The sequence below is a fragment of the Melanostigma gelatinosum genome (assembly GCF_949748355.1).
Source record: "Melanostigma gelatinosum genome assembly, chromosome: 17".
NCBI lineage: Eukaryota > Metazoa > Chordata > Actinopteri > Perciformes > Zoarcidae > Melanostigma > Melanostigma gelatinosum.
Window position 1 is genome coordinate 5,328,310 of NC_136650.1, and position 27,972 is coordinate 5,356,281.

Sequence of the window (27,972 nt, forward strand, 5' to 3'; positions counted from 1 at the left end):
GCAAAATGAATGCATTACATTGAAAACGATATCCCAAAATCTCAACATTGAATTTCTGTACCAAAAACCCACTGACATATGATGTGAAACACTTCCAGTGTATTATCATCAGCATGTTCACTATCGGTGTTGCACTACATGTGTCCGCCAGGCGTGAGCCTGTGGTGGAGATCATGTGTTCGGTCGTGTGTGCAACACGGATCTGTCTATCTGTCCGCAGCTAATCTCACATCCTACTGGACCATCAGCTGCTGCTCCTTTTGCTCGTTAGTGACCGACTGCTCGAGGATCTCTTGTGGTTGCGGGGATTCACAATTTTTGAAAAAACTATTTTATTGACTGTTTCACACCGTCACTGACTGCTGATTCCTCCCTACTCTGCTGTTCAACACTTCAAGTGATCAACCAATGATCCGGTAGCAAAAGTCAATTCAGACAGTGGCCTCGGCTTAACAGAAGTCTTCCCTCATCTGTCGCAGGACACTTTTTGGTCTTTCTCGTGTCTCCAAAACTGACGTCTATCTACAGTATATGATCATCCATATGAACATCTGCAGATTAATTCCATACCTGATATCTTATGATCCACTGAAGTAAGGCACGATATGAAAATAATAATTTCAACTCTTCTTTGTTTGGGAGGAGAGGACCTGGCGGATATCTGCACTTTTCTCGTTCTGTATGCGGAATATAAGTACAATACTTGCTGGAGGCTTGCCTCGGTCGTGCTTTTTCAAACACCGTATCTTAAAGTGCTGCACCTACTGTACCAACCACAGCGGCGTAGGACAGATGTGCCGTGAACATTGAGTACTGTAGACTGTGGGGCTGCGTGCACAGCACAGAAAGAGAGCAACTTTAACTGCATCAGTCAGATAATGCCTGGAGTGGCGTAACAAACCTTGGCTCTCGCCCCACATCGGCACGACCGTGTCAGATTCTGAAGTGAAGAATGTGGAAAAATATGTCGGGAGATGAGGAACTCTGGATGCTCTATGAACCAGCTGAAGACAAGTCATATCAGCCAACAGCTTTGTGCAGTTTTCTCTTCTCACCTGGTGCGACGGTGTTGTCGGTGTGTTTGAATGTGACAGTACAGGCGTGACACACCACTGCTGGCCAAAAAGTACGTGGATAAGACGGCACCCTGTTCAATGCACCATGGCATGCTGCTGTAGCAGAATACTTTGTTTAAAATGTTGACACATACTTTAGCTTTTATACTTTTTAACCTTTTATACTGGATTGAAGGGGCCTGGACCAAAATCAGGAAAACAGGCCAGGACCATAAGTACACAAAGGATATAGACTGGGACATCCACATATTTTGAACATATGCTGTAGTGTATTTTCCCTACAAGAGATGCCTTTTTTCCAATTCTTAGAATTAATTTTTTAATTGCTTGCTCGAGCTGTACTCATGGGGATCGAGGTTTGATCTGAAAATATGAAAAGCTCTTAAAAATTGTGGTGTTTGCGAATGTGAGGTGAGCGCAAGGCCCATTGCTGATGCGGCATGTTGATTCACGGGCCTTCACAATGACCGGAAGAGATTTCACTTTTGAATGTTTAATAATTTAATGCAGAGAACTGTGTGGTCTGTTGGTGCTTTGCAAACTCGGTTAACACCCTTTCATAAAAAAATAGTTCTCGATGAATCAACTATGTAGTCGGTCACCAATAGAAGGATGGAGCTGGAGGATTTCCATGAGGGGCTCAGGAAGTGGAATCTGCCCATTCCTGCAGATTGTGGCTGTCATTCAAAAACCTTGCAACGCCAAATTTTCCCTCATTTCAATCTTTCAAATTCAGTAGAGGGATGAAATTCTCCTCTTATGGGTCAGAAAATGACAGTCTTTGATGTTTATACCCCTCTGTTCAACTTTTAAATACACGGTGACGTTGTCGGGGAAGCTGATGTGTTTGTTCGTTCCTGAAAAGCTGCCAGTTTGGATTTATGAGCTTTTCACTCAGCGCTGACTGTATGGGATTTGACATGGTTTTGATTGACGATCAAAGTAGAGTTTTCTTCCAGCTGCACGGCGCTCCTCGGAAAATGGGCCAGTCTGGAAAGCGAACGCTCGTTTTCAAAGGAGGAGAATCCCCTTTTCTGGACTCAGATCAGTTTCGTTGTCGCAATGATATTGCGTATGATACCGATAAGGAGGTTGAGTGTGTTCCCATAAAGGAGGGCGGCTCCAGTGATTAATGAGACTGTTCTTCAACTGCTGTTGAGAGCACACAGCTACCATTGAGGACACTGAGATTATGTCATCTGTAGTTCCCTTTTCTGGGAAATTGGGGGGGGGGGGGGGGGGGGGTGTTAGCAAACTGGTAGCGGAGTGACTCTTGTATTTTACTCCCACTATATTTAAAGGACTAGCTCAACATTTTGGAAATTACTTTTATTCGCAGTTGGTTAGCTTAGCTTAGCATAAATCTGGAATAAATCAGCATGAATCTGCGTAAATCTGAAATAAATCTGGATAAATCTGGAACACTGGAAACCCGTGTTTCCAGTGTCATATTTACTGCAGGCAATATTTATTTTCCTAGTATGGCAAAGGCATGATCCGCCCTACTCTGCCTCTGATTGGCTTACCCTGATATTTTTACCCTAATCTTAACCAATCTTAGTCCTCGTGGCTAAACCTAACCAACCAACGAAGGCAACAGTACTAGCCAATCAGAGGTAGAGTAAGTCGGGTCATGAGTTTTCCATCTTGGGAACAAAAATGTAATTACTGCAGAGCCATGAGAGTGGTGTTATTTCATGCTCTCAGGATTCTGAAAAAGCATATTTTCAATTCATATTTGCAAACGTGAGAAAAAAGACAGATTCAGTGTTTCTCACCAAGGCAACAACCTCAGGGTTTAAAAGTGAGGCCGATGCCAAAGTGTCTTTAACTTGCTTTCTCTCTAATGTCCACCAGGGGGCGACTCCTCTGGTTGTATAGAAGTCTATGCAAAAATGACTCTACTTCTCACTTGATTTATTACCTGAGTAAACATTGTAAACATGAGTTTATGGTCTCAAGCTCCACCCTTTCCAGTCACTTTTGGTTGCAAAAAAAAAAGAATTGGCCCCGGCCAAAAGGCCGAACTCCAGGATTCAAAACCGTCAGTGCACAAACCAATGGGTGACGTCACGCTGACTACGTTCACTTCTCATACAGCCTCTGTTCTCTTGGAATTTGAGACTGTATTTACAGCTTATATTTAACCATCTAAATCCAAGTGACTTGAAAAATAGAAGGTCATGGGTAAGGGTGGGAGCATTGAGGGGGACTTGGACCAGTGACTTCCGTGTTTCTTAAATTCTGTCTAAAGCTGTGGTTGAGACTTGTTGCCTCAGCTGCAGGGCTCCTGCTGACCTTTGACCTCGCTAAAAACAGGGCATGCCTCAAAAGACACTTTCTCTTCAGCAATCAATGACACTTTAAATCCTATCACTGCTATCTCGGAAAAATAAGCTACTTCCTGCTTTGTCGTGTCGAACAATAGCTACTCATACAGCCATTTTGCTATCGCTTTTCAAACCCCTGAAGGGTTAGTAACAAATGACTTGATTAGTGGTGAATGCAATATTGACCGATACTTCAAAAATCAGATATCTGCCATTATTAGGAACAACTTTTGGTTGTCAGATTGTGAAAAATCTTTCCAATTAGAGTTTTTCGTCCTTCGGCAGAACAATTGATTCATTAGGTAGTCCCCTCCTCTGGACCTTTGACCTCTGACCTTCTGGAGAGGAGCTGCAGGGCATTTGGACCTAAATGAATTTATTAACTATTTATTGACATTTCCAACTGCAGACGAGACAATGTATTATAAAAATGCATGTTAAATTAAGATGGTGATTGTGGTAAACATTGCACTTGTTGCATTGTCATTGTGAGCATGTTAGCATGTTTACTTTAGCATTTAGCTCAAAGCACTGGGGTGCCTCTACAGCCCCGTAGCTTCTATGGCTGTAGATTGTTGTCTCATAGGCTCATTGCATATTAAAGAAAGTGAGAAACTGGTGATCCGTAGCTGCAGAATTTATGGTTTATTTCCCTTAATTTGCATTTAACTGCAGTCTTGCTGTTTATTAGAAAGTGAGAAAAGCATGAAATTACTCCCCAGCAAGAAGCATTTCTCACAACCTGGCAACCCAGAAGTTGCTCGTACAGCTGATCTATAAAGCATTTATTTTCTATTAATTAAAAAGCATTCGTTACTGCTCATAACCCATTTGTAGTGCCTTGGTTGGTGTGCATGTGCCGGGGAAGTTGTCTCGGTAATAGGCATTATAAGGCGGTCTGCCGGAGCCCAGTCCGTGGGAGGGGTCTGCCAAACCTTTGCCTCTAATTGACCAGGGAGCAGAAGCAGGATGCGAGCGACCACAGACCGGGAGAGAGGTACTCGGAAAACCGCATCTTTGTTTGTTTGTTGCTGCTTAATAACCGCTTTTTGAGACACATTAGGTGGAAGGGATGAATCATTTGCGCGTCGCTAAGTGTTCTGGAGTAGCGATTCAAGAGCTCGGAAAGGCAAAGTGTAAGATGGCTTCATATATTGTCATGGGAATTCATGTAAGACTTGCTTAGCTGTACTTTGAAACGCTTGCGGTGCACCCAGAAAGATGCGTGCAGGTTTTGCTTGCGCAAATACTTAATTAAAGCGCAGATTTAAAGTGACTTGCAGCGACAAGGCATGCGAAAAAAATTAAAGACATTTCAGGTAGTTTACACATCTTTTTTTTACTCTCTTTTTTTGCGTGTTTTAGTGACAGCGGCGGACGCATGGGCTTGGCAAAACGGGAAACCCAGCCCCATGCTCAAATGGCTGATCTCGAGCTGTTTTACTTTGCTCAACCCGATCCGACGGACGCCTCCCTGGTTGTAAATAAGCAAAGTGTTAGCCAGATCGGCTGCGGGAAGTCGCTTCATCCCGGTGGAGGAGAGGGTTCAGCACCACGGACAAAGACCCGGAGAGCCGCGCGGCCGGAGGAGGAAACGGAAACATCTTTCACCTGCAAACACCAAGGTGGCGATGAAGATGATGATGATGTCCAGCTGATAGGGACAAGTCCACTAACATGCAGACTGAGTCAGAGCTCTTCAACTCAACTGTGCGAGGGGGAGGAGGAGGAGGAAGAGGAGGAGGAGGACATCCCGGAACTGTACTTGCTGTCCGACGACGACCTCTCCTCCGACGCCTCGGGGAAGTCCGTGGATTACGGCTTCATCATCGCCGTGACGTGCCTGGTGACTGGCATCTCTTTGGTCGCCATATCCTACGTGGTCCCCAGGGACGTCCGGGTGGACCCGGACAGCGTGTCCGCCCGGGAGATGGAGCAGCTGGAGCGGGAGAAAGCCGCGGTGGGGGCCCATCTGGACCGGTGCGTCATCGCGGGACTGTGCCTGCTCACCCTCGGGGGCGTGCTGCTCTCCACCCTGCTCATGATCTCCATGTGGAAAGGAGAGATGATGAGGAGGAAGGCTTTCGCTTATTCCAAACACGCAGCGCAGTTGTACGGGTCGATCAATTTGAGAGCAGGCTCCAGCCCGACTCGGGGATCCTGCTCACATGTGTCAGCGGCTGATGAGGATTTAGAAGTGCTCAGCTGAATTAATGGACAGGACAAGCGGACAAGACCCCGAGAAGTGTCGAGGAAATCCTGCTAATGCTGTCCTATAATCTGGGATGTTGTGGTGGTTTAATGCCTATTTTTATTTCTAACAGCTGAACTGATTTTAGATGATGTATGGACTTTTTTTATTTTTAAGATGTGTTCACATTTCGTTCAAGTCTGCCGTATTACAATACTCACATGTGTACACTGACAGACTTTGTGAGAGTCCTCTTTTTGAATCCAAATGCATTTGTAAAGCTCAGCTGAAGCTAATGTGAGGGTTGACAAGTTTGATCAGTCGGTTCAGACCAGAAGCATGCCTGTAGTAAAACAACACAAGGGGCCTCGTTGGTGGGGGCATGTTGCCTCTGGTGAGACAGAGAAATACAATCCAGGTAGTCCAGGAAACAGATCCAAAGGTTGAAGATGCCAAAACACCAGACGGGCTTACACAACTCTGGAAAGTTATCACGGCGGTATCTATTGGTGTGCATGTGATGTAACAGTAGAACAGAGTTCAGGTGTTGTTTTGTGCAAAAAAGGACTATTTGGAAGATACCGGTTTGATTTGACCTACCAAAGCCTCATATTAACCTATTATTACAGAAAGAGGGCCGTGGATTCTTTTCTCCATCACTAACATTGGAATAACCTCCTTCACTGCCAGCATGGACAGGAGGAGCAATTACAGCCACCAACTATTTTAGTGCATGTCAGTATTGTATTAAGACTTTGCAATGCAAAGGCTGTGCAATGTATTGATTTATTTTGAAAGGTACATCATGAAATGCGCTCCCCTGAGATGTATATTTTCTTTACATTGCTGGATGGTGGTTTGCCTTACGATGATCTCTGACCCGCCGATTGGTCTATACTGCTGCTTCTGATGACGCTGCCTGTTTCAGCGGATCCACGTGCACGCGCTGACTCGTGTGATGGGAGGCCTGTGTGCAGCTGCAAGGGCAACACAAACCTGAACCAGGAGTCAGAAACAAACAGGAAAAACAACAATTGCATGAATGCTCCGCGTCGAGCGCCAAAGAATTTCTGTGTAATGTGATTGTGACGTGCTGAAGAGCGATGCTCGTCTTTGCTTGTTGAAACGCAAATAGTGATACCACGGGAGGTGTAATTGGATTTTTGTGGTTGAGCACCGATGTCGGGGAAGCTCAGCTCACGCCGGATATACTCGGGGGGGTTGTGATTGCAGATGTTCAAATGCATACGCAGAGGGAGACGGAGAGAGAATCAACAAGCCCCTGGGGGGTAAAGCTCTCCTGGTAATTGGTGTTGTACTTAATTGCTCGTGGGAGGCCTGTGAATCAGGGAAAAAAAAGAATCCCAGAGCATTTGAAACAACTGCCTCAATCAAGCTGGCTTAGCTGCAGTACTGGAGCGAACATTGCATCGAAAGGAAGGAAGTAGGAAGTAAGAGGTAGGAAGTAATGGGTTGCCGGCTCTGACAGAAGACGCTGTGAACGAACAATCGTATCCCCCATTGCTCACGGTGTGCAGAGATCTCTGCCGTGCAACCTCTGTAATTGGAAGTGCTCATGGCCAGCAGGATCACATTATCCTCCACACGACGTCGCTCACTCCCGCCTCATTACTGTAATTAAATAGGCGGAAATCGGCTGACCTGGCTGATTAAACATTCAGTTGATTGCGATTGCTAACCGGTCCTCGTTTAGATGTCATGGAATAACAGTTGATATCGCGGGTGTCCGGTCTACTCATGGTGTTATTTCATGCCGAAGTGTTGATAATATCCCACCTCTCCTCAACCTGACTCATCCGCTTCAGTTGGCGATGTCGCACATCTGCCAGATTGGCTTTTTTCCGACAGTCATCGGAGAGATCGGCCTGTTGCATTAAGTGTGTGGGATTGGAGAGCATGATTTAGCATCAAGAGCAGGAGGAGTGACCAACATGACAGTCAGCCCTCTAACTCAAAACACAACCTGCAAGGCACTCAGGTCTATTGGGGCTATAGTCTGTGGGGATATACCAGTCCTCCCAACTCTTATTCAATCAAAAATGATTCAGTCTAAAAGAGAAAATGTTACGCGATTGACATCGCAACTCTTGACATCGCGACTCTTGACATTTACTGCTGAGGAGCTAATTGGAGATTTGTCTTTAACCATGCTGTAAATGTCTACTTTTGACATCATATTGTCTGTTTATGGGAATTAGAGCCAACACAATGGTCCTGGAAATAAAATAATGACCTTTTAACAACATGAGCAGCTTTAAGGTCTATTTTCTCCATTAAGGCACCTGAAAATCGCAAATCCTAGGAGATACAGCTCAACACCATTTAGTGGTATTGGAGTAAAGTCCATTTCATCTCACTTTACTGTGCTGGGATTTTTTTTGTCAACTACTATTTCAAAGTTCAAGAAGAACTTTTAATCTTAACCAAAAAACTTGTGTTTTCAAATTGAAATTATTTCATATTTGTGATCAATAAGCAACAAACAAGGTTCAAATGAAAAAAACCCCTCCAAAGTTATAACATTTTAATAGTTTAAAACGTAAAGGTGTAGCAATGTGTTGGATTTGGCGTCATCTAGTGGCGAGGTTGCAGATTGCAACCTACTAAGTGTTTGGTTTGTCCGTTCTGGGCTACTGTAGAAACATGGCTGCCTGCTTCGTGAAGAGGACCCGCCCCGTATGTAGATATAAACGGCTCATTCTAAGGTAACAAAAACACGACTCTTGCTTTCAGATGATTTTACACAACAGAAAACATAACTTACTTTATTCCACTTCTGCCAATAGATCCTCCTAAATGCTACACACTGTTCCTTTAAAAATAAAAAAACTTGGCAAACCTGCTTTGTTGCACCACCTATTCATAAATCCATCAACACATTTATGTGTCAACTCACTTCTAAGTTCTCAGCATTCCCACTATTTCAAACTAGTGATTCACCAAATCGGTTGCACCATTAAAAGTAAACAAGCAACAAATGTCTTCGTGAGTAAAGACTTTAATTATGTGTATTCTGTTGCCTGGAAACAGTGTGAGCAGGAAGTCACTGAGCTATGGCTGACATAACAAGAACATAATAAGAACAGTTTGACGAGTAGAAGAACAATACATATTAAACTTACCAGCAAATCTGTTATAAAAATTGTTATTTATACCAGCGTACAGAAGTATGAGCGTCTCAGAGTTATTCTAGAATGAGTGGTATCTGAGGTTAATGTCAGTATCAAACATTTGAGGTGGTGTATCATGGGCCATACATTAATATTAAACAGCATTTTGATCAAGTGTCCAATCAGATTTGTCAAACCGTGTTCCCTTTCTCTCTTTGATTTAAAGAGGTTATATACCAACAGACTTTATTTTGTATTTATGTGAGTCTAACACAGCTAACGGAACTTAACTGCAGTTGAGCTGCACAGAGCCGGTGGAGGCGACCCCACACATTCACATGATGTGTTGATCTGTTGCGTGAGACACTGCGCAGTGTGGTTCGTATTCAATCAATCAAACATTCCAGAAGTGGTCGTTGCAGACACACCTGGCGGAGATCTGCACTCCACTGAATGCACTGTTGTAGTTTCGGGTATGCATCAGTCACACCTGCCAGTTAGCAGGCGTAAATATTTATTCACAATTAGGTAAGAAATAGCTTGTGTGGTGAAACTCGATGAAATGGTGTAAATCTCCAAACACACGTTGCGGAGAGCTCGCGCAATCGGTAGGATTGTGTGTTGTGTTTGTCTGCTCAGTGGTGTTTCCATGGCTACGCAATCAAACAATCCGACAGCTATTATCAGATTCTGATTCTTTCTTGCCTCGTTAAGTTCAAAGCGCAAATACAGACCTCTGGACACAGTGTGTGTCTGACGGGCCGATAGCGCTGTGTTCATGTGAGGCCTCGCTGTTTGAAGCTGATTGAGGAACTGAAGAAAAAAGCTTTGGTGTGGAGGAGAAGAGTGAGAGCAGCTCGTGTCTTTGTTATGGAAGAATTTTACCTCACAACAAGAGAGAAGGCCAGAGCACATGTGACTGCCATGTGGCCGGCTTTGTGCCGTCGGCTCACACGCTGCGATAATAACGCTACCCAAACTGGTTTACAATTATAAGGAATTTAATTCCACTGATGTAAGTACATTTACAGTTATACATTGGAGTGTACACTCCTATGACATATTAAAACAATAAAACCCCATTTGCAAAAAACCTCAACTCAGCTTCTCAGGTGAAAAACACGTCCGTCCTCCGAGAGCCATGACACGAGAGAGGAAAAAGGCTTAAATTAAACCTCCCACATCTGTTCGATAACACCTCCTCTCCATTTATCTCGATTCCTATTGGCTATCCTCCAGGAGTGTATTCTACTGTCTGGCTCTGAGTTCATCATCACATTCAATGACTGTCAGTTACGTTTTAAACCCTTCTATAATAATCCTTCAAAATAAAAGTTATACTTCTGCACTTGGCAGAAGTTTCATGCTTATGTTTATCTTAATTATGCATTCTCAAAACCCTTATGATTATGACTAACTATGAATTATTAATTATGAATTATTAAACACTTTTATTATATCTACTAACTACAGTTTTTTACTCAAATTTCTTACAATTCCCCCCTAACTCACAGTTCACTGTGAGTTAGCTACTCGAATGTAGTTAGTTTTTCAAATGTCCCTGGAGACCTCCCCCCTACTCAATCCAGGGAGAGGCTTCCTATCTATCTAAACAGAGGCAAACAATTCATGCACACAGATATCATTTCAAGTATTTCTGTTCAGTTCGTTTCAAAATTGAGTCCGTAGAAGGAAGACGAAAAAGGAAAATTTAATCCGTAAAAAAGGGAAAAATTGAGTCCGTAAAAGGAAGACAAAAAGGAAAATTTAAAAAGGGAAAGATAGAATCCGTAACAAAGGAAAAGATCGACTGCGTTGAAAATCACTGCCTTCCATGTCTTGGGGCTGGCAGGATCAGGATACAGCCTGTAGGCTAGAGAACACATACTGAGAAGCCTTGACTGTTCTTTTACACCTGTCAAAATTACATTTCTTAATCTTTACACCCTAAAATCCCATTATAACCCATTAATTAAAAATAAAATCTCAAATTACTCATCCAGAACAATCAGTCTATTTCCCAAATTTCCAATATCTCACCGGATGTGTTAGAAGTCCATCTGGGCCTTTATCAGGTCCTTCAGGATCTCCGAGAGGATGGTCAGGAACCGCTTGTGAAGTTCCGCTATGGCACCGCTGGTGGCCTCATCTAGACTGTGGCCATCAGAAGCTCCAATTCTCCCTCATCCCCGACACATAATTGGTTGCCCTGGACTGGTGTCTGGCTCATCGGTGAAACAATAAACCCCTGTAGAGGTCCACGGATGCACGGGAACCCCCATCCACAGACAACTCGGAGGCTTATGATGACAGCACACAGAATAATTACGATTGCCAAAAATGTATGTTTTCACTGGCTAAGCATACTTCCCAACCAGTCGGTGAACGGATTCGTGACACCAGAGTTGTCTGCTAGCTCTTGGCTGAGTGCTGTCAGTCCCTCCAGAGCCCTGGTCACCGATCCATCAGGAGCTGTGTTATTTGGAATGAAAGTACAGCACGCAGACCCAAACATCTGGCACACGCCACTTTTCTCTGCTAAATCATCTCTAATGCCATTCTGTTCTGCAAGGTCATTAAACTAGTCTTCGCCAGCTGTGCATGCAGTCCTGATATGGCGTCACTGGTGAAGTTTACTAAACGCTGTTGGTTATAGTAAATGTAGTTGATCCAATCGACATTTTTATTAATCATCACCCTCTGAGAGAAAACAGATTCTAAATCTGCTGCTATTTGATTTCTGGCTTGAAAGTCATTAGACACCCCCCTTGGCAGTCTTATGACATCTTATGTACACTTGGTCATCAAAGGCCCCCTTCGGGCCGCCGGCATCTCTTTTGGATCTTCCGTTAGCATGTGGGCGTGGAGAGATGAGTTCTCCATAAGTTGCATCAGTGACAGGCAAGATATAGGTGACTGTTGCTACAATTTGCTTCAATAATACTGCCTACATTGGGCCCCATAGCTGTATCTGAGGCTATACAATCAAATGGACCCTCTGAAACCTTGAACAGAGGTGGGGTATTATATTCTACAGGTGGGTAATGCCAGTGCAGCCTCTGACAAGTGTGTTGGAGGGGCAAAGTGTCATCAGTAAACAGAGTTAAAATACAACTAATTCAGGACTTAGGAGTCTGAATCTTGAAGGAACTGGTGTTGCTAGGGGTCTAGATCCTAAACACACAATACAATCTGTACTACTGGCTTGAAGCCGTATATTGTACCCACCATAAATTCCCATCTGCCATTCCAGTTTCCACCCCTTACCTCATTCTCTGCGTCAGTCGTATGTCGAACCTGGTCTTTTTACAGGCTTAACAATAATCCTAATGAGCCCTTGTGGGGCAGGACTATCAGTAGCCTTTCCCTGTATTACGTAAAGTCCTCAGTCAGTCAATTTAGGTAAGTCTTAAGGATTACATCTACCCACCCCCTTTGTACACATCACAGGCATAATATGATAACAGCTTCCCATACTTATGTGTGGCAGGCCCACACTCGTCAGTTATGATGCACAAGGTTTTGGACATCCACCCGTAGATGTGTTCATACCTGGGACCGGAAACGACTTCACAGAAGTCGAACTGGACCGTTGATGTTGTACCTTCTTTGAACATAAGAGTGAGAGTTACATTTTCATAGGTGAGTGTCGTCAGATAAGCCTCTCTACGTGGTCTAAGATCGGTTTGATTAGCTACTGAGGCTAAATGTCGAATCCTGATGTAGTCATGCATGTGATCTGGTTCCTGTCTGTGGTTAATTCCACATACTAAGAGGGAAGCTACTGAAATCAGGAAGAAAGTAATTAGAGACTTCCATAACCCACTGACCCTAGAGTCTCCTAATGGACGCCCTCGCTTAAACTGTGGGGAAAACGTCATCTTCAGTACTGTCTAAACCCTCTTTTGAGGTGTCTTTAACTTCAAATTATCCTGTCTGATGTTCACTCCTGTCTCTGCGAGTGTCACACTTGTTACCTTCGCTGCTGCACAGTGAGTGAGGTGGTGTCAAGTTGCCAATACTACCTCCCATGGACCGGTCCACCTTGGTTCACTCCACTTGCGTTTGTGGACTTTTATCCACACCAGACTGCCTGGTGACACATCAGCCTGCTTCCTTTCATCAGCTGCTGCTTCTGCGTTTGTCACCTGAGAAAACAACACTCGGCTCATGTTAGTTAGAGCTCCCGTATATTTCTCAATTTCTAGAGTTAGCAAGTCTAGTTGTGGTTTATCATGACGTTATTAAATCTCATAATTTGTGAGTAGCACCTTTACTGAAAACGATTCTAAATGTGGATCTACAAAAAATGTTTGACACCTTACCATAAATGTTTGACACCTTACCATATTCCCCCTTCACCTCGATATCTCTGCTGTAAGGGATCACATGGCAACCATCTATGTATCTTGGCTATACCCTGAACCTCCCCATGGTCCTGGTGACAGCATGGGCATCTGTTGATGTCTCATGGGAGGAGGTCCAGCTGGACCTGGTCGTAGGTGCTGCTGATGTTGTGGTGGGAACGGAGCATGTTGTGGTGCTGCACTGATCTGTCTTCCTCTCCTTTTATGTGGGCAATCTCTTACCCAATGACCTTCTCTCCCACATACGTAGCACTCACCAAACCTGTCAGGGTTTTCTCTGTTTCCTGGTTGGCCATATCCGCCTGCTTGGTAAGCTCTGCCTCTTCCATATTCTCTGCCTCTGTTGGATGCACGTGCACGTCCTCTGCCTCTATAATGTGGTGGAGGTTGGTAGTACACCACTGTGTGGGCTGGTACTGCTGGATTTTGTTGCTGCTGGGCTTCTGCTGCTATCATCTGTTTCTTGGCCTGAACTTTTCTATTTAATTCTCTGTCGACCTCTGCTACTTGCAGTTTCAGCAGTCGCCGCTGCATTCTCTTTATATCCTCGTCTTCTTTACTTTCTGCTCGTCTTTCCTCTATCTGCTGTTGCAAATCTTTTCTAATGCGTTCTACTTCTGTTACTTCACATTTTAGTCTTCTTACCAGTGCTCCTACTTCCTTACTCTGCTTCTTTAATGTAAACATTATGCAGCCTAGGAGTATTCAAATGTGTGTATTAAATGTGCATGCTTGTCATCACCTGAATCAAAGTCAACTCACCCTCTGTGCTGTATGGCGTGTGGCCGCTGACTCCAAAACTGGGATCCGCTCAACCACGCACCTTGACTGAAACAAACACAGAACTGCCAAAAGTTCAGCAGTAAATGTTAGCATACGTCTGTAGTGTAAGAGAGGTCAACGATCTCTCAAATATGTTGCGCCGTCCGTGTCAAAATTGATTCTTAGGAACTATGTAAAATAGTAAATGTACCAAAATTAGTCAATACTGGATATGTGAAGGAATCTCGAATCCAAAATTGAAGCTGGAATTCCGAAATCAAACTCAACATCTAAATCAGAATCACAATCACAATCCAGTTCCAAATCAGAATTCGAAAGGTTTAAAATTGGAAGTAAAATGAAATTAAAAAACAATGAATAATTAATCAATTAAATATTAAATTCAACTTTAAAATCAATAACTGTGTTCAAGATATTCAATCAGAAATACCAAGGCAAGTCAAACTGTTGAACTGCACTTACACTCTGGTCTGCACAAGAATGAATCACAATTAAGTTCAAGAATTGAAGAACAACTGAAACCATTAATCTTTGTTAAAATGCTGAATTAAAACCAAAGTCAACAACTAAAGTTATACTGCTTAATTAAAACTAAAGTCAGGATGTAAGCACAAAGGTCATAGACAATGAATTTCTAAGACTGTTTTGTGTAATTTATCTAGGAAGCCACTGGGTGGCATAAAACTATGCTGTGATTGTCTCTCTAAGTCACCAGATGTCAGTCTCTTTTAGTACTAATGTAATGACAGATTCAAAACACTAGGTTTAATATTATTATTATCATTAACTAGCAGTTACTCCTTCTTCTGTTTAATTGTTTTTAAATCTCCTTTTCTTTTGCCTTATGTTTTGATGCTTTTAATGGTTTTATGTGAAGCACTTTGAGCTGTGCTATACAAATAAACTTGCCTTGCCGTCTGCGCCGAACCGGAAGTTGTTCTGCGCCAAACCGGAAGTTGTCATGAAACCGGCTTTTTTACAGATATGCTATCCGCAATGCTAACGAAAAAACGGAGCTTCTGATAAAGCGTACGCACACACAAGTATCACCAAAATCCCACACTTTAATTCCACTCATACGCCTTCTGTCTCCTCTCTCAATCCAGCCGTTATTTTATTTTATAAGCACTTATTTTACATACATCGTACCGCAACGCCGGAGCTACACGTAGCTAGCGTTAGCTCCCCACAGCGCGGTCATGCAATATCAATCATTTTAAACGTATTTCCACGCTGCTAAAACACAGACTAGTCACACGTATTATTGGACTTATTTAGTCATCATTTTAAACGTATTTCCACGCTGCTAAAACACAGACTAGTCACACGTATTATTGTTATTATTAACCCTTAAACCTCCGGTTAACGGGCTTTAGCTCCGCCGGACCTGAGCTCACTGTTACGTATATGAAACGCGAGTTACTCACTGCCAGCGCCACAACCACTCACCCAGTCTGTCTAGTTTCACCAAAGCCCTTATTCTACGTCTCTGAATCACCCACACGACCCACTAATTATACATTCACAGCCAAAACAAGCGAGTGTGTCTTTCCTGAAGCCTGCGGCCTCAGAAGCTAACTCCCGCTAGCCTAGCTCACTAAGCAGCGTATGCTCAAAGCCCGAAGATTCTTGGGCCACACAACAAAGGCTCGCACCCCTAAGTCGGAATGCCAAGATATTTCAGTCCGCCAAGTCACATACCTGCTTTAAACTAGCTATCTGCAGGCCTAACAATACTTATGTTGGGCCGAAGGAGGCTCCCAGCATGAGCAAAGCAGTATCGCCCGTACCACAGCTTGCTTGATTCCAATGTGGTGATTTACTTACTTACACAGCGCTGTCCGTCTTTAATTAATTCTTAGGATCCTTATACTCTTGACTAATCCCTTAAGTTCATCATACTTCAGACAGCAAATCGTACTTACCTCAGTGGACATGGCCTCCCTCGTTGGAACGTACCCACCGGCAACGTAGCGTTAGCCGTTAGCAGCGCTTAGCCAAGCAGAGATTCCCCTAAGATCCTAATAGCTAACTCACAGATTTCATGAAACGGCTCTGCCGACCGATATTGTGGGCCCAGGATTGTCTGCTTGACTACCGCCGCCGTCAGCACACACAGCGAGGCCGGCAAGACTGTCCCATCTGGGGTTCGCCAAATTTGTTATGGAAGAATTTTACCTCACAACAAGAGAGAAGGCCAGAGCACATGTGACTGCCATGTGGCCGGCTTTGTGCCGTCGGCTCACACGCTGCGATAATAACGCTACCCAAACTGGTTTACAATTATAAGGAATTTAATTCCACTGATGTAAGTACATTTACAGTTATACATTGGAGTGTACACTCCTATGACATATTAAAACAATAAAACCCCATTTGCAAAAAACCTCAACTCAGCTTCTCAGGTGAAAAACACGTCCGTCCTCCGAGAGCCATGACACGAGAGAGGAAAAAGGCTTAAATTAAACCTCCCACATCTGTTCGATAACACCTCCTCTCCATTTATCTCGATTCCTATTGGCTATCCTCCAGGAGTGTATTCTACTGTCTGGCTCTGAGTTCATCATCACATTCAATGACTGTCAGTTACGTTTTAAACCCTTCTATAATAATCCTTCAAAATAAAAGTTATACTTCTGCACTTGGCAGAAGTTTCATGCTTATGTTTATCTTAATTATGCATTCTCAAAACCCTTATGATTATGACTAACTATGAATTATTAATTATGAATTATTAAACACTTTTATTATATCTACTAACTACAGTTTTTTACTCAAATTTCTTACATCTTCCACAGGCACATTATTAGTGATGTAAAGGGGCTGGGACACTGCAGCAGCTTTAATTGGTGTCTGTGTTTGTTTTGCCAGGGGACACTTGAAATGAAAAACGACACACACACACGCACACGCACACACACACACACACTGCCAAAGCACCGAACAGAATCCCACTCACGCGAACATACCCAATCGCTTGGGCTTGTGTGTCTTGCAAAAAAGCACTCCGCCGACAGACGGATGGATACACACTCAAACACCCTCTGCTGACTGACACACACACACACACACACACACACACACACGCACACACACTCTCACACACACACTCATAGCCACCGGCTCCTGCCCCCCTTCCTCTCCCATGAATGGAGTTAGTCAGAGTAATCATTCAGGGCAGCTGGCAGTAGGAAATGGAATTGGATTGCTGGAGGGGTGACTCGGGGTCAAGAGCTGGTTGGGTGTGGTTGTGGACACCGGGGACCAGGAAGCAGAAAAGCCTCTTTTTTTTTCATCAGCCTCTGGCAGCCACTTATTATCAGCTGTCATAACCGCTCATCATGCTGAGTGACAGAGAACCTGCACCGAACAGGAAAGCTCCATCGCACAATCTCCCATACTCCGTTCTGTTGGCTCGATAAATTAGGAGTACGATCGTGCCTCCGCGCCCGAAATGCCTCTCTTGAACTATTGCCTTAAGTTAATGACTTATTCAATGATGATTCTCGTTACTCCCGATTGTTGCGTAGCAACGACGGCAGTCACAGCTCCCGAGAAGGAAGGGACTGAGCTGGGCTCGGGCTAAGGCGGCAGAGCAACGAGTTGGAAATCAAATCAACAGTCCACATCATTTATCAGCTTTATTCATTCAGCTCAGAGGTTTTAAAAAAAAACCCAAAAAAATCCAGCACCAGCTGACATCTTCGCACCTTTCAAGCTGTCTTTCAGGAGGTTTTCAGAGCTGAAAGCCGTTGAGGCGGATACACCTGCAGGCTGCATCTTAACCTGACACTCTTTTGGGTGCGTGTGTGTGTGTCGGGGGGGGGGGGGAGTCATCCACCTAGAGGTGTTCCCTGATCTGTTCCAGCTTAAAAGCTGAATCGTCTTTGTTGAGCATCACCTGAACTCAGCGTATCACAGAGATGAGACATGAAGTGTGCTGTAGCTGCAGGAAGGCTCACATCCGTTCCCCCCAATCTTCCTTTTCTTTTGTTTGTGGTGATAAAGTGAACCACCTGATGAAGGTTGAGCTGCACCCACGTACTCGTGTGCCTTTTCTTTTCTTTTTTTTTGCCTTCATTTTCCTGGAAGAAATGCAGAAGGGCCACCATAACCATAGAAACGGGGTCAGCCTGTTGCTGAGGAGAAATGCCACGGTGGCTCAGTGTAAGGGAGTTAAAGATGCTCTTCTTTTGATTTGCCACACGAATGGCAGCTGTGGCAGACAGTGTGTGTGTGTGGGGGGGGGACACATTCCCTCTATTATACGGCGGTATAAAGAGGCTTTTTATAAACTGCACCCCTAGTTTTGAGGAGACGTGTCAGGTGCTGTCACCTGTCTCCAGCCAGACGTCTTTCGGAAAATGTAAGAAAAGAAAAGGCTTCCTCCGCAAACCTTACCTTCCTCCGCAAACCTTACGCTCTGTTTGCATCAAACATGAAGCCGGGTCCGGATTGCTGAATAGACGACTTACAGTGGGGTTTCACTGTAGCGCAGCATTTTCAGCTATAGATTTTTTTTCTTTATGCATACTGGACCTGGGTCAGGACTCTTGAGAGGAGGAAAGTGCTCACCTTCACTTTTATGGTTCTCTGAAGAGCTCTTTGTATTGTATTGACTTGGCGGAGAGAAGAATACGAGCCTCATCTTGTCTTAACATTGTTTTTTTTTGCCTTTCACAAAAAAATTAAAACAGAAAATGAACAAAGGAAATAAATACACCAACAGCCCTCGGAACAATTTCTGACTCATCTGATTTATTTGAGCTGAATCTCACAGAAAAGCTTTTGCCATGTTTGTCTGCCAAATGGTAGAGTCAACCAGTCAGCCAGGGTTTCCTTAATTTAGTGAAATAAAGCAGAAGCATCACTGTAGTTTTATTTTGTGATGGAGATTGTGTATCTTAAAACAGCAGAATGTCTCCTTGTGGTACATAACATAGCCACACCCATGATGCATCCTCCCAGATACATAATGTCACCTCCAGTGTTGATTCAGGGAAGGAGCAAGAACACCAACCAGAGCATCCATCATAAATAGAGAACATGCCAATCGCAAGTTAAGGAAATCCAAAATGAGAACGCGAAGCAGACTTGCTCTAAAGCTGCAGTTGGTAGTTGTTACGATGTTACGAGGGACGAGGGGCGACCGTGGCTCACTGGGTTATGAGGATTGTCTGGTAACTGCAAGGGCGACGGTTCGATCCTTGACTGGGACGTGTCCTGTGTCGAAGTGTCCCCGAGCAAGACACTGAAACCCTAACGGCTCTCCGGGCGCCCACTGCTGGGATTGTTCAAATGCAGAGACAAATTTCCACCTTAACAGGATCAATATAGTACAATAAACATTGGTCCTTCAAATACAGATGCATCAAGATGACGTGTGAGCGATGTAGCCCCTCTGTGATTCCACTGGATAGATGGTTCAGCACTTTGGGGGGTAAAGTGATGGGAGGAGGGGGAATTAATCTCGCAGCAGGACAGTTTCGCTCACCTTGTCTCTGATTTGTTGCCATCCATACATCTGTATGGATGGCGGCTGCATGCACGAGAACATAAAAAGGTTTCTGCAGAATGATAATCCCATTTAAATTGTTCTTATAACGCTGAATCTCAATCCTCAGAGGTCTCTGACGTCACCCTCCTGGACTCGGCGGAAGGTTTTCTCAGACAAAAGCTTCGGACCGGCTTTATTTGGAACGAGTCGATTGAGTGCAATCTGTCTGAATCAAACACTACAAGGGTGTTTTTATTTCTCACATCGATTGTGTCTATTCTTTTTGTGCTGCTCTATCAGGATCAATACTTTTATAATTCTGGCTGAGGAGGCCACAGCGTGCGAGCTGTGGCTTTTCTTGTCATCCGATGCAACTCTGTACAGCTGCCTGGAAGTTTAAAAGTGTTCCTTCTCTCTGGGGCTTTGATGCTTTCTGCTTTCTAAAAGTGCACCACGTAGGTAGTGGTGGAATTCACTCACTTCAATTCACTGGGGGGGGGGGGGGGGGCATATTGTTCTGGACATTTCTACTGTTGATTATCACCACCTTAATGCATCAGTAATAGTAATCCATAGATAGGTTGTATCTTTCACAGGGCCTTATTTTCTCGATTCAGGAGTTTTACTTTTAATACTTTGGTATGTCATTTGGTGGTAAAGTATATTTTGGGATACCTAAAGCTACTGAGAGCAACTTCCATTCTGTGTTGGTTTTGTGCGGTCCGTGTGGAGGGCTTTTACTTGTATTGGAGTATTTTGACAGTGCGGTATTGCTACTTTAACTTCAGTGAAGTATCTTAATGTTCCTCCATTGCTCTGAGATATACATCGCTGAGGTTTCTGTCTCCACAGTACGAACCGTTTTCATAGGAACCACTTTCTACTGAAGAAATAGTCCCGATGAAAACTGTTGTCAGCTTGTTTGGGTATAAGTGTGTTGTTAAATTTTACGTGTGATTTTTTTTCCAATGAAATTCCTTTCACCTCCAGCGTAGTAGGGTGAAGGCCGAAATGTCAAATACAACCAAAGCTATCTTGTTGTTTTTATATTTTTTTCACTCAGGTGAACCAATCTTTAGAGGTGGAATTCACAGCTCTTAACATGGAGACGGCTGAGCCGGCGGCTTGCAGCTAACATGACAACATATCCATCACTGTGCTGGAGACAAAATCAAACACACCATTTGATTTTTAAGAGGAATCTCTCAATTGTTTTTTTACCGAATGCAAATACACATTACGAAGTAGAAAAAAGAATGCACACACAGCTCATTTTTGAATACATGTGTTTATATTTCTACTGTGGCAGAGATGGCAGTCTCCTCGAATGAAGACTTCTCAGTAGAAGTCCCGACGCAACGTTTCAGGTTGCGAATCCAGAAAACAACGGTCCTTTGTTCCTGCTCAGCTTGTGCACCCGAACTCATCTGTTCTCCGGGGTGAATTATGCCGGCTGTCATTCAAACCACATCAAACCGAGGTGATTCACGTCAGTATCGTGAACAAACACAAGGCAAGTGATGCAACAAAACAAAACAAAAAATACACACGCTCACAAACACCGCACTCTATTTCTCTTTCACACAGTGAAAATAATGAGCCTGCACGCAGAGCGGGGGGAACTTCACAGACTCATTCAGTTGAAGGTTCCATGCCTTTAAATCCCTTGTAACGCAGTTGACAACATCGCGCTCCCCTTCACTCTGACATGCATCCTCCAGCAGCAGAATCGCAAAAATACATATCTTATTTCATCCCAGTCAAGATACATTTCTCCTCTTCATATATTAAGTATTCTCCATGATGATTTCTGTCAAGTTTATGAGGATAATTAGCTGGAGTTACTATTTTATGTCAAGCTATATTTAGATTTCTTTTTTTTTTGCCTCCTCCAGGAGGATCCCTCTTCCTGAAGGGTTGATTTTTGGTAGATTTGTCATCCTAGTCTCTGACAAAGTCACTCTGCCCTGTAGAGGTTACACATGTCATGTGAGTCCTTCCATGAAACCCATAAAATCGAAGGAGGGAAACTGGGAAAAATACACAAACAGACACACACCCAGAAATAATAAAGATTTTTTTTTAAATATTGGAAATAACTTTATAGATCTTAGAGGGGTTGTGAGACTGGGGAATCTGGGAACAAGGCTTGCATCACACATGGAGAATGAGGGCTGAACATTACTTTTTAAGAGACTAAGGCCCAAATTCATTAGCAGCACCATCCACACCTTCATTAAGCATTTGTGCCTTCATTTGGTTCTAAACAACGTAATACGCTGCTGCGATACGCTGCTGCGTTACGCCGCTGCGTTACGCCGCTGCGATACGCCGCAGCGTTACGCCGCTGCGATACGCCGCTGCGATACGCCGCTGCGATACGCCGCTGCGATACGCCGCTGCGTTACGCCGCTGCGATACGCCGCTGCGATACGCTGCGGCGTTACGCTGCGGCGTTGTTTACGTGAAATTACATTTTTTGCGTTTTGGCATGTTTGGTGGCGACAATCCCAATATCGACTGCCCGACCACTGGCGTCCATGGTAATCGTGAAGGACCTCTGGCTGGAACTGAACCGCACCGATGTACTGAACAACCGTGGCATTGAACTCTTTGCAATGAAAGAAAGGAGGATGGACTTTGTCTTTAAATAGTGAACAGCAGCTTTGGTAGGTGAACTGCTTTTGCTTTACATCTGCAGTAGCTTTACTTCTGTGTTCATTTTCCTATTGTGTCGTTTTTATGATATGGTTGATGTTGTTCCCTCTGATGTGAATAATATCTGAATGGTGCCCCTGAGTGTGTGGTGGAATGTGTGTTTTAGCGCCGCAGTTTTGCTGGAATGTGCAGAGGGCTGTTGAATCGTGTTATTTGGGTTTTATGTTATTTTACCTGCTTTGTTGTCATATAAATAGATGTGACTGGTTCTTGTGAGTTTGTTCTCGTCATTGTGTTTATTACAATGATTTCGACTATATGCATTGCCCGTTAATGACGCAGCATCCCGTCACTCGCGTATTCATGTATCTGCACTCTGCAGTTATATTTGTAGCCCTCATAGGTGTTGAGCTTCATGTAACATTTTACTTCACCAGTCAAATGTTGCAGTGTTATGTGAATCTGCGTTTTTTACACAAAACAAATAATAACCCGTAGCTGTGGCGTCATAATGAGGTTATTAGGAGGTGGCTCAACTGTAGTAGGACAGAGCCCTCTCCATTTGTTATTGACAGACAGCACATATATTTTTTTAGTCTGGAGTAGTGTGTGTGTGTGTGTGTGTGGGCGTGTTTGGTGGCGGGGCAAAGTCATCAGGTCGGTAGAGTGTTTGGGATCAAAGCACCGAGCACTTGTTTTCCCACTACAGAGACATTCAACCTTACAGATGAATTGCTAAAGATGACAAAGTGGCTGAACTCCAGTCTCGCCCTCACAGTGAGCGTGTCCAAGCAACTCAAGGAGCTCAGTTCATTTCATTCAGCCAAGAATAGGTGAGGGCAAAATGTCGGCTGTGTCTTCTCTTTCCAGATAAATAAGACCAGTCTGCCCTTCTTTGTTAAAGCTTGTTGAAAAAAATTATCTGATCTCAATCAACTCCTTGGAAGCCATAATGGATATTATATTTACTGTTTGGGGGCTTTTTGTTCTTCGTAGCTTGGTGTTTACACACATTCACCCATACATGCTGGCATGGAAATGCACATATCTTGTTGAATTGTCGTGTATTTCCGTTGAGTTGAGCCCCATAAATAAAACTTGCAGATTAATTTGAAATGTCCTTGTTTTGCCATAAATCTCTAGCCGTGACACACTTAGACACAGCGAGACAGATTCATCGAGTGAGAGTTTTGTTTGCCTTCCTCTGTCTTTTTTTGTTTATTCATGTTTTCTCTTTCAATTCTCTTCCTCTCACACTTTTTTTCCTTTCACACCACAGACTGTATCCTCACGGTGCCTTTTCTGTCTACTGTGCTCTGCTGTTGATAAAGAATGCACCACCCGTCTGAGGTTGGATGTCATTCATTCCACATGTATATATACACATGCAATATTTATCAGTATTCTACATTCAGTACATTAGCATTACCATATTGATTTGTACATGTTACAATTAACAAGCGAGAGGAGGATTGGCAGCCTTTTACGGCCTCTGTGCTGCAGGAACTCTGCGAGATTAAAGAAGAAACACAAATGGAGTCAAAGCTTTCAGAGTTCACGAGGTTCTCAGAGGAAGATGCACTTCCAACGTGTGGGTTGGCGTTTCTTCCTCATGTAGAGAAAAAGAAAAAACAACAACACTAAAGCAGCAGCATTTTATGAGCAACATCGTCTTTTTGATCGGAGAAAAAAGGGTTTATGGGAAATGGGTCTTAATTTCGTGAAGTGCTTGCAGCTGCCTCAGCCAAGGTCTAATCTGTGACACAATTAATATGACAATGTGCACGTATGTACTGTGTAACCCCATACTGCGAATGATTTGGAGGGAAATATGATGACAGGGGGAAAGTTGTTGTAAATGACTCTGCGACACTACGTATAATTTGTATTCATGATTATAAAATGGCCCACATGGCCATGTGTGCTTCCATCAGACTCCAGTCATAAGTGCTGTGTGTCTCAGCACAGCAGACGGACGCTCTGCAAGGTTCAAAGCAAATTTACCTGGTGTGTCCTGCTTCAAACAAGGGACTTGCACCATCTTCAATGATAGCAATCAAGCAACACTGGCCATTAGTGTCACTTTTATTCACAGGGCTGGTGCCGTGCGAGAAAGTGTCTCGCCTCTGTTGATGAGTCCACAAAGGCAAACATCACCCAGCAGACTGTGTTAGCGGGGAAACTGTGTGGAAACTGCATTGGAAGTTGACATCCAGGGTGGGGTAGGAGTCCCCCCCCCCCGTACCCCGGGGCAGGCTGTTGTTCTTGCGGTTTCATATCCTTTGCTTTACCGTCAGAGCATGGAAACTCATTCGCTTTGACACTCGTGATCCTCGCAGAGCTGTGTACCACCTGGTAGAAAGCAAAGCAATCTAACAAGAAGGCACTGCATCTGAATTATCATCCAAGGAAGGACATGTCATTTTCTTGTGCATGTAATGCGACTATTTGTCTGTAATTAATCACATTCATTTTTGCCTCCTGCTCTTATGTCTTTATTAAATTCCTGGCTTCTTCTCTGAAGTGCTTAACGTCCAGCTGGCTCTTGCTCTCTTGAAAAAAAGAAGTGGAAGTGGAAGGCAGCCAGCCGCCCAGATTGAGTCGTATGTGTCCCGGCCTCGAGGATGGTCAAGAAGAGAGAGAGAGAGGGAAAAGGGGAGGGACGGGGATGTGTGCCGTTGAGCAACGACATTACATTTTCTCAAGTCGAGGTTGTACTTCGGCAGGAGCAGCTCTTCCATGGAGATTTCACGTCAGAATTCATCGCCTATAGCTTTTCAGAAACTGATGAAAACGCCTGCGCTCAACTGCAGCATTTGAGAGAACTGCAAAGTGATGAGAGAGCAGTTTTTATTCATTTTCTGAGCTTCTGCCTCTTCTTAACTCTTAAGTGCGTCTGCACAGACACACCGAGACGTTATGTTTCTCAACGGCAATCTCGTCCTGCTGGCCAGTGAGCAGCGCTCTCTCTGTCATGCTTCCCCCTGTGTGAGGGGGGGGGAATGGTTCTCATTTTGTTTTTCAGGTGTCTGTGTGGGAACAAAGCTGACCTTGCTCTCGACCAATTTAGCACTCTGGTTGCTGTTGAGGTTCAGCAACATTTTGAGGTATACATGAAAAACATGCTCTGCTGCCCACACTGCTCCATGGAAGAAGGCAGTTGGGGCTTTCCCCCTCTTGTAACAGCCCTGGTGGTAACTCAATTGTTTTGTTGCACTGTGGTTTGTGATGCAAACTGTATGTCACATACTATATTGCATTGTTTTGTTTTTTTGATCATTACCTAGATGTGGTAGATATTCTCTCATCAAGTCTTATAGCTTCTTACACATTTCCGTTGACTTTATTTTGAACCGCTGGAGCTGTCTGCTTTCTTTCCCTTTCATCAATTTTCTGGCAGCCACAGTGGTTTCGAGGTGTTTGATCATTCCTCAGGAAACAAAACCAAGCCTGCCTCCTTAAACAGAATGGATCTTTCTATTGACTCTGTGATCAGAGCTGGTTGGAGCTGGAAACATCCCTGGCGGGTTGAGGAGTGCTTTTTCATCCTCACTGACTGATGAGTGTTCCACATCCCTGATCACAATCCTTGCTGTGGAGACAGCTGCTACCTGTCCGACCGGCCCATGTTCTCACTTCAAGGAGGTCAATGAAACAGCATATCTCATTTAGGGTTGGCAAAAGTCTCCCTCTTGCCATGTTTCACCTAAAGTAGTTTTGAGATTTAAATTACTTGCAAGATAAAGGTAATAACAATTCAGCCTCTAATATGTTAATGTTTCCTGCTATCTATGTAATTCCACTTATTTGCGTTTTTCTATGCTTTAGTGCCAAGACAGAAATGCTTTGTGAACCACATTCCCGGCTGTCTGGAGCTCTTGAAATAGCTACGTGGATAATAATAGGCAGTCAATCTGGACTAAAAGAGTGGTGCAGGGATGACGCATTTTGTAGGTCATACAGGAAGTTAGCATCGCACTGGTTCCCTCGACAAAAATCCAATGGGATTTTCCCATTGGATTTTGGATTAGTGCTGAAAATAAACTCTGTGGCAAACAAGCGATTATGATACGTTTTGTCCAGCAAGATAATCCTCACAAAGACCACTTTTATGACCTGTGAAGCGTAAATACAATCGCCAGGAGTAAAAAACATTCAGCTATGAACTACACCTATCTGCCTACCTTCCGAAAAGTTTTGATGGAGGGCTTCTATTTTAACCAGCACAGCTTTTACAGTGCTCGTTCACCACGACCAATTACATGGGTTGCAAATCACATAACGTGATGCTACTCAGCCAATCAAATATGCGTAATCTGATAAGATTCCCGACTCGAGTGAGATTAGGCTCGTTTGAGATGAGCCAGTCCTGCGCAGAATCGATCACCGGTGATCGCCGCACAATGCATGCCGGTTAGATTTGTGTCCGACTTGATCCCGACTTGCTCTGACGTCATGAACACGCGGGCAACGACAACCTCACAAGATCGAGGCAGCCGCAGTTTTTAGAGCCAGGCGCTCCTCATCGGGTACATCCGAAGTCTCTTATTTGCATCCCCGTTTCCCTCACTTGCATCTTTTCCAGGCGAGGAGAGAGGAAACAAGGAAATACGTTTCAAGAGAGAAGAGACGTCCTTTCCTCAGTTGCATCACGTGAAGCGACGTCTGTTCCTGATGACGGCGGATCAGCTGATCGCATCTGGATCAGCTGTCAGTCGGCTTTAACAGCTGGAGAGACTTTTGACAAGTTTGTGTCTGAGCGCATGATCACTGTACTTAATAATAGTAACTAATAATACTAATAACGAATAAAGACACACAGTTATCATCACTGCCAGAGTAGATGTGTTTTCTCACTGTGTTCTGTTACCTGATAATAACAGAGTAACGCGAATGACGCGATTAACGCACACCAAACACGGCGTGTGTTAGAAATCGTGCTATGGTTGCTGCCTTGGTTAGCCACCTCAGGTTAGCGTAGCGTAGCTCCAAACAGCAACACTAAGACGCTCAGTTGCAAATGAAACGCATTTCCAGCCATAATATGTGCAACGCTTCAAAGAATACACCCAATATGTCAAACTAAAAATCTGATTGGTTGAACACTATGACGATCAACAATATCGTCCCCATTCACTTTAATCTGCAAAGGCTTCCTAGCAGGCCTCGGGCCTCTCTCCTTACATAGAGACATGGGGGTGAAATCTGATTGGATAAAAGCTCTACTTAAAACAAGCTGCACTGAAAGCAGCGCTGCAGGCTGGAAGCAGAGCAACAGAGGAAGACAGGAGCTGTGCAATGAAAAAATAAGCTAATGGGAAAATAATTAGAATACATGTAGTGTATTTGTGAAAAATTATTTAATTATAAAATAGCTGTAATTTTGTGATTCTGTTGAGGCCAGCAGAGAAGGCATTTTTCATGTTTCATGCATTGTCTTTACTTTCCTTTCTTATTTTACCACTTACCATTCATCATTCATTTTATATTTGTGCATGTAAAACATTTCTAATGTCTCGGCATTTTCTTTTCAGGCGGGAAAATGAGAAGATGACGTAGCTGTGCCTGGTTCTGTCCGCGCAGTGTTTGTCAATAAAGTCTGTTTTTGAAGCCAGTCAAGATGGCGGACTACGACTTGACAACCAAGATAGCTCATTTTCTGGACCGGCATTTGGTTTTTCCTCTTTTGGAATTCCTGTCCGTGAAAGAGGTACAACCGCTTTTGCATCGCATAACGTGTTTGTTTATTACCGTATACTTAAACATGAAAACACGTTTATAGCGGGCACAGATCCATCCTCAGCTGGCTACCGTGAGCTGGCTAGCAGTCACGTATGATGATGGATAGCCTGTCAGTTAGCAGCTAACTCCAGCTAAACTATACATGTATTCAGACAGTTAATAACTGGAGTGTTGCTGCAATATTAGTTATAGTAGCA

The 27,972-nt window shown here is 43.8% G+C and overlaps 2 protein-coding genes across 9 annotated transcripts in view; both read left to right on the forward strand.

Annotated features, from left to right (window-relative positions):
- Positions 1–4,787: 4,787 nt before the first annotated feature.
- LOC306791610 (transmembrane protein 74) lies at positions 4,788–5,773 on the forward strand (the record flags this gene model as incomplete). The annotated part of the gene is made up of 1 exon (XM_079288411.1): positions 4,788–5,773. One exon carries the CDS (start codon positions 4,788–4,790, stop codon positions 5,613–5,615), a length of 828 nt encoding a protein of 275 aa, XP_079144537.1. The 3' UTR covers positions 5,616–5,773.
- A 21,880-nt stretch (positions 5,774–27,653) lies between these two features.
- The window catches only part of eif3eb (eukaryotic translation initiation factor 3, subunit E, b), a gene marked incomplete at its 5' end in the record, with an annotated part of 10,975 nt that continues 10,656 nt past the window's right edge, over positions 27,654–27,972 (forward strand). For 7 of the 8 annotated variants that reach the window (XR_013772773.1, XR_013772774.1, XR_013772775.1 and 4 more), the window contains one exon: positions 27,775–27,972. This exon is cut by the window's right edge and continues 482 nt beyond it. Coding sequence is in view for 1 of the 8 variants with exons in the window: in XM_079288665.1 (XP_079144791.1) it covers positions 27,654–27,743 (90 nt within the window). Of the gene's footprint in view, positions 27,744–27,774 lie in introns of those variants that run through there. The other variant, XM_079288665.1, reaches the window with a different exon arrangement.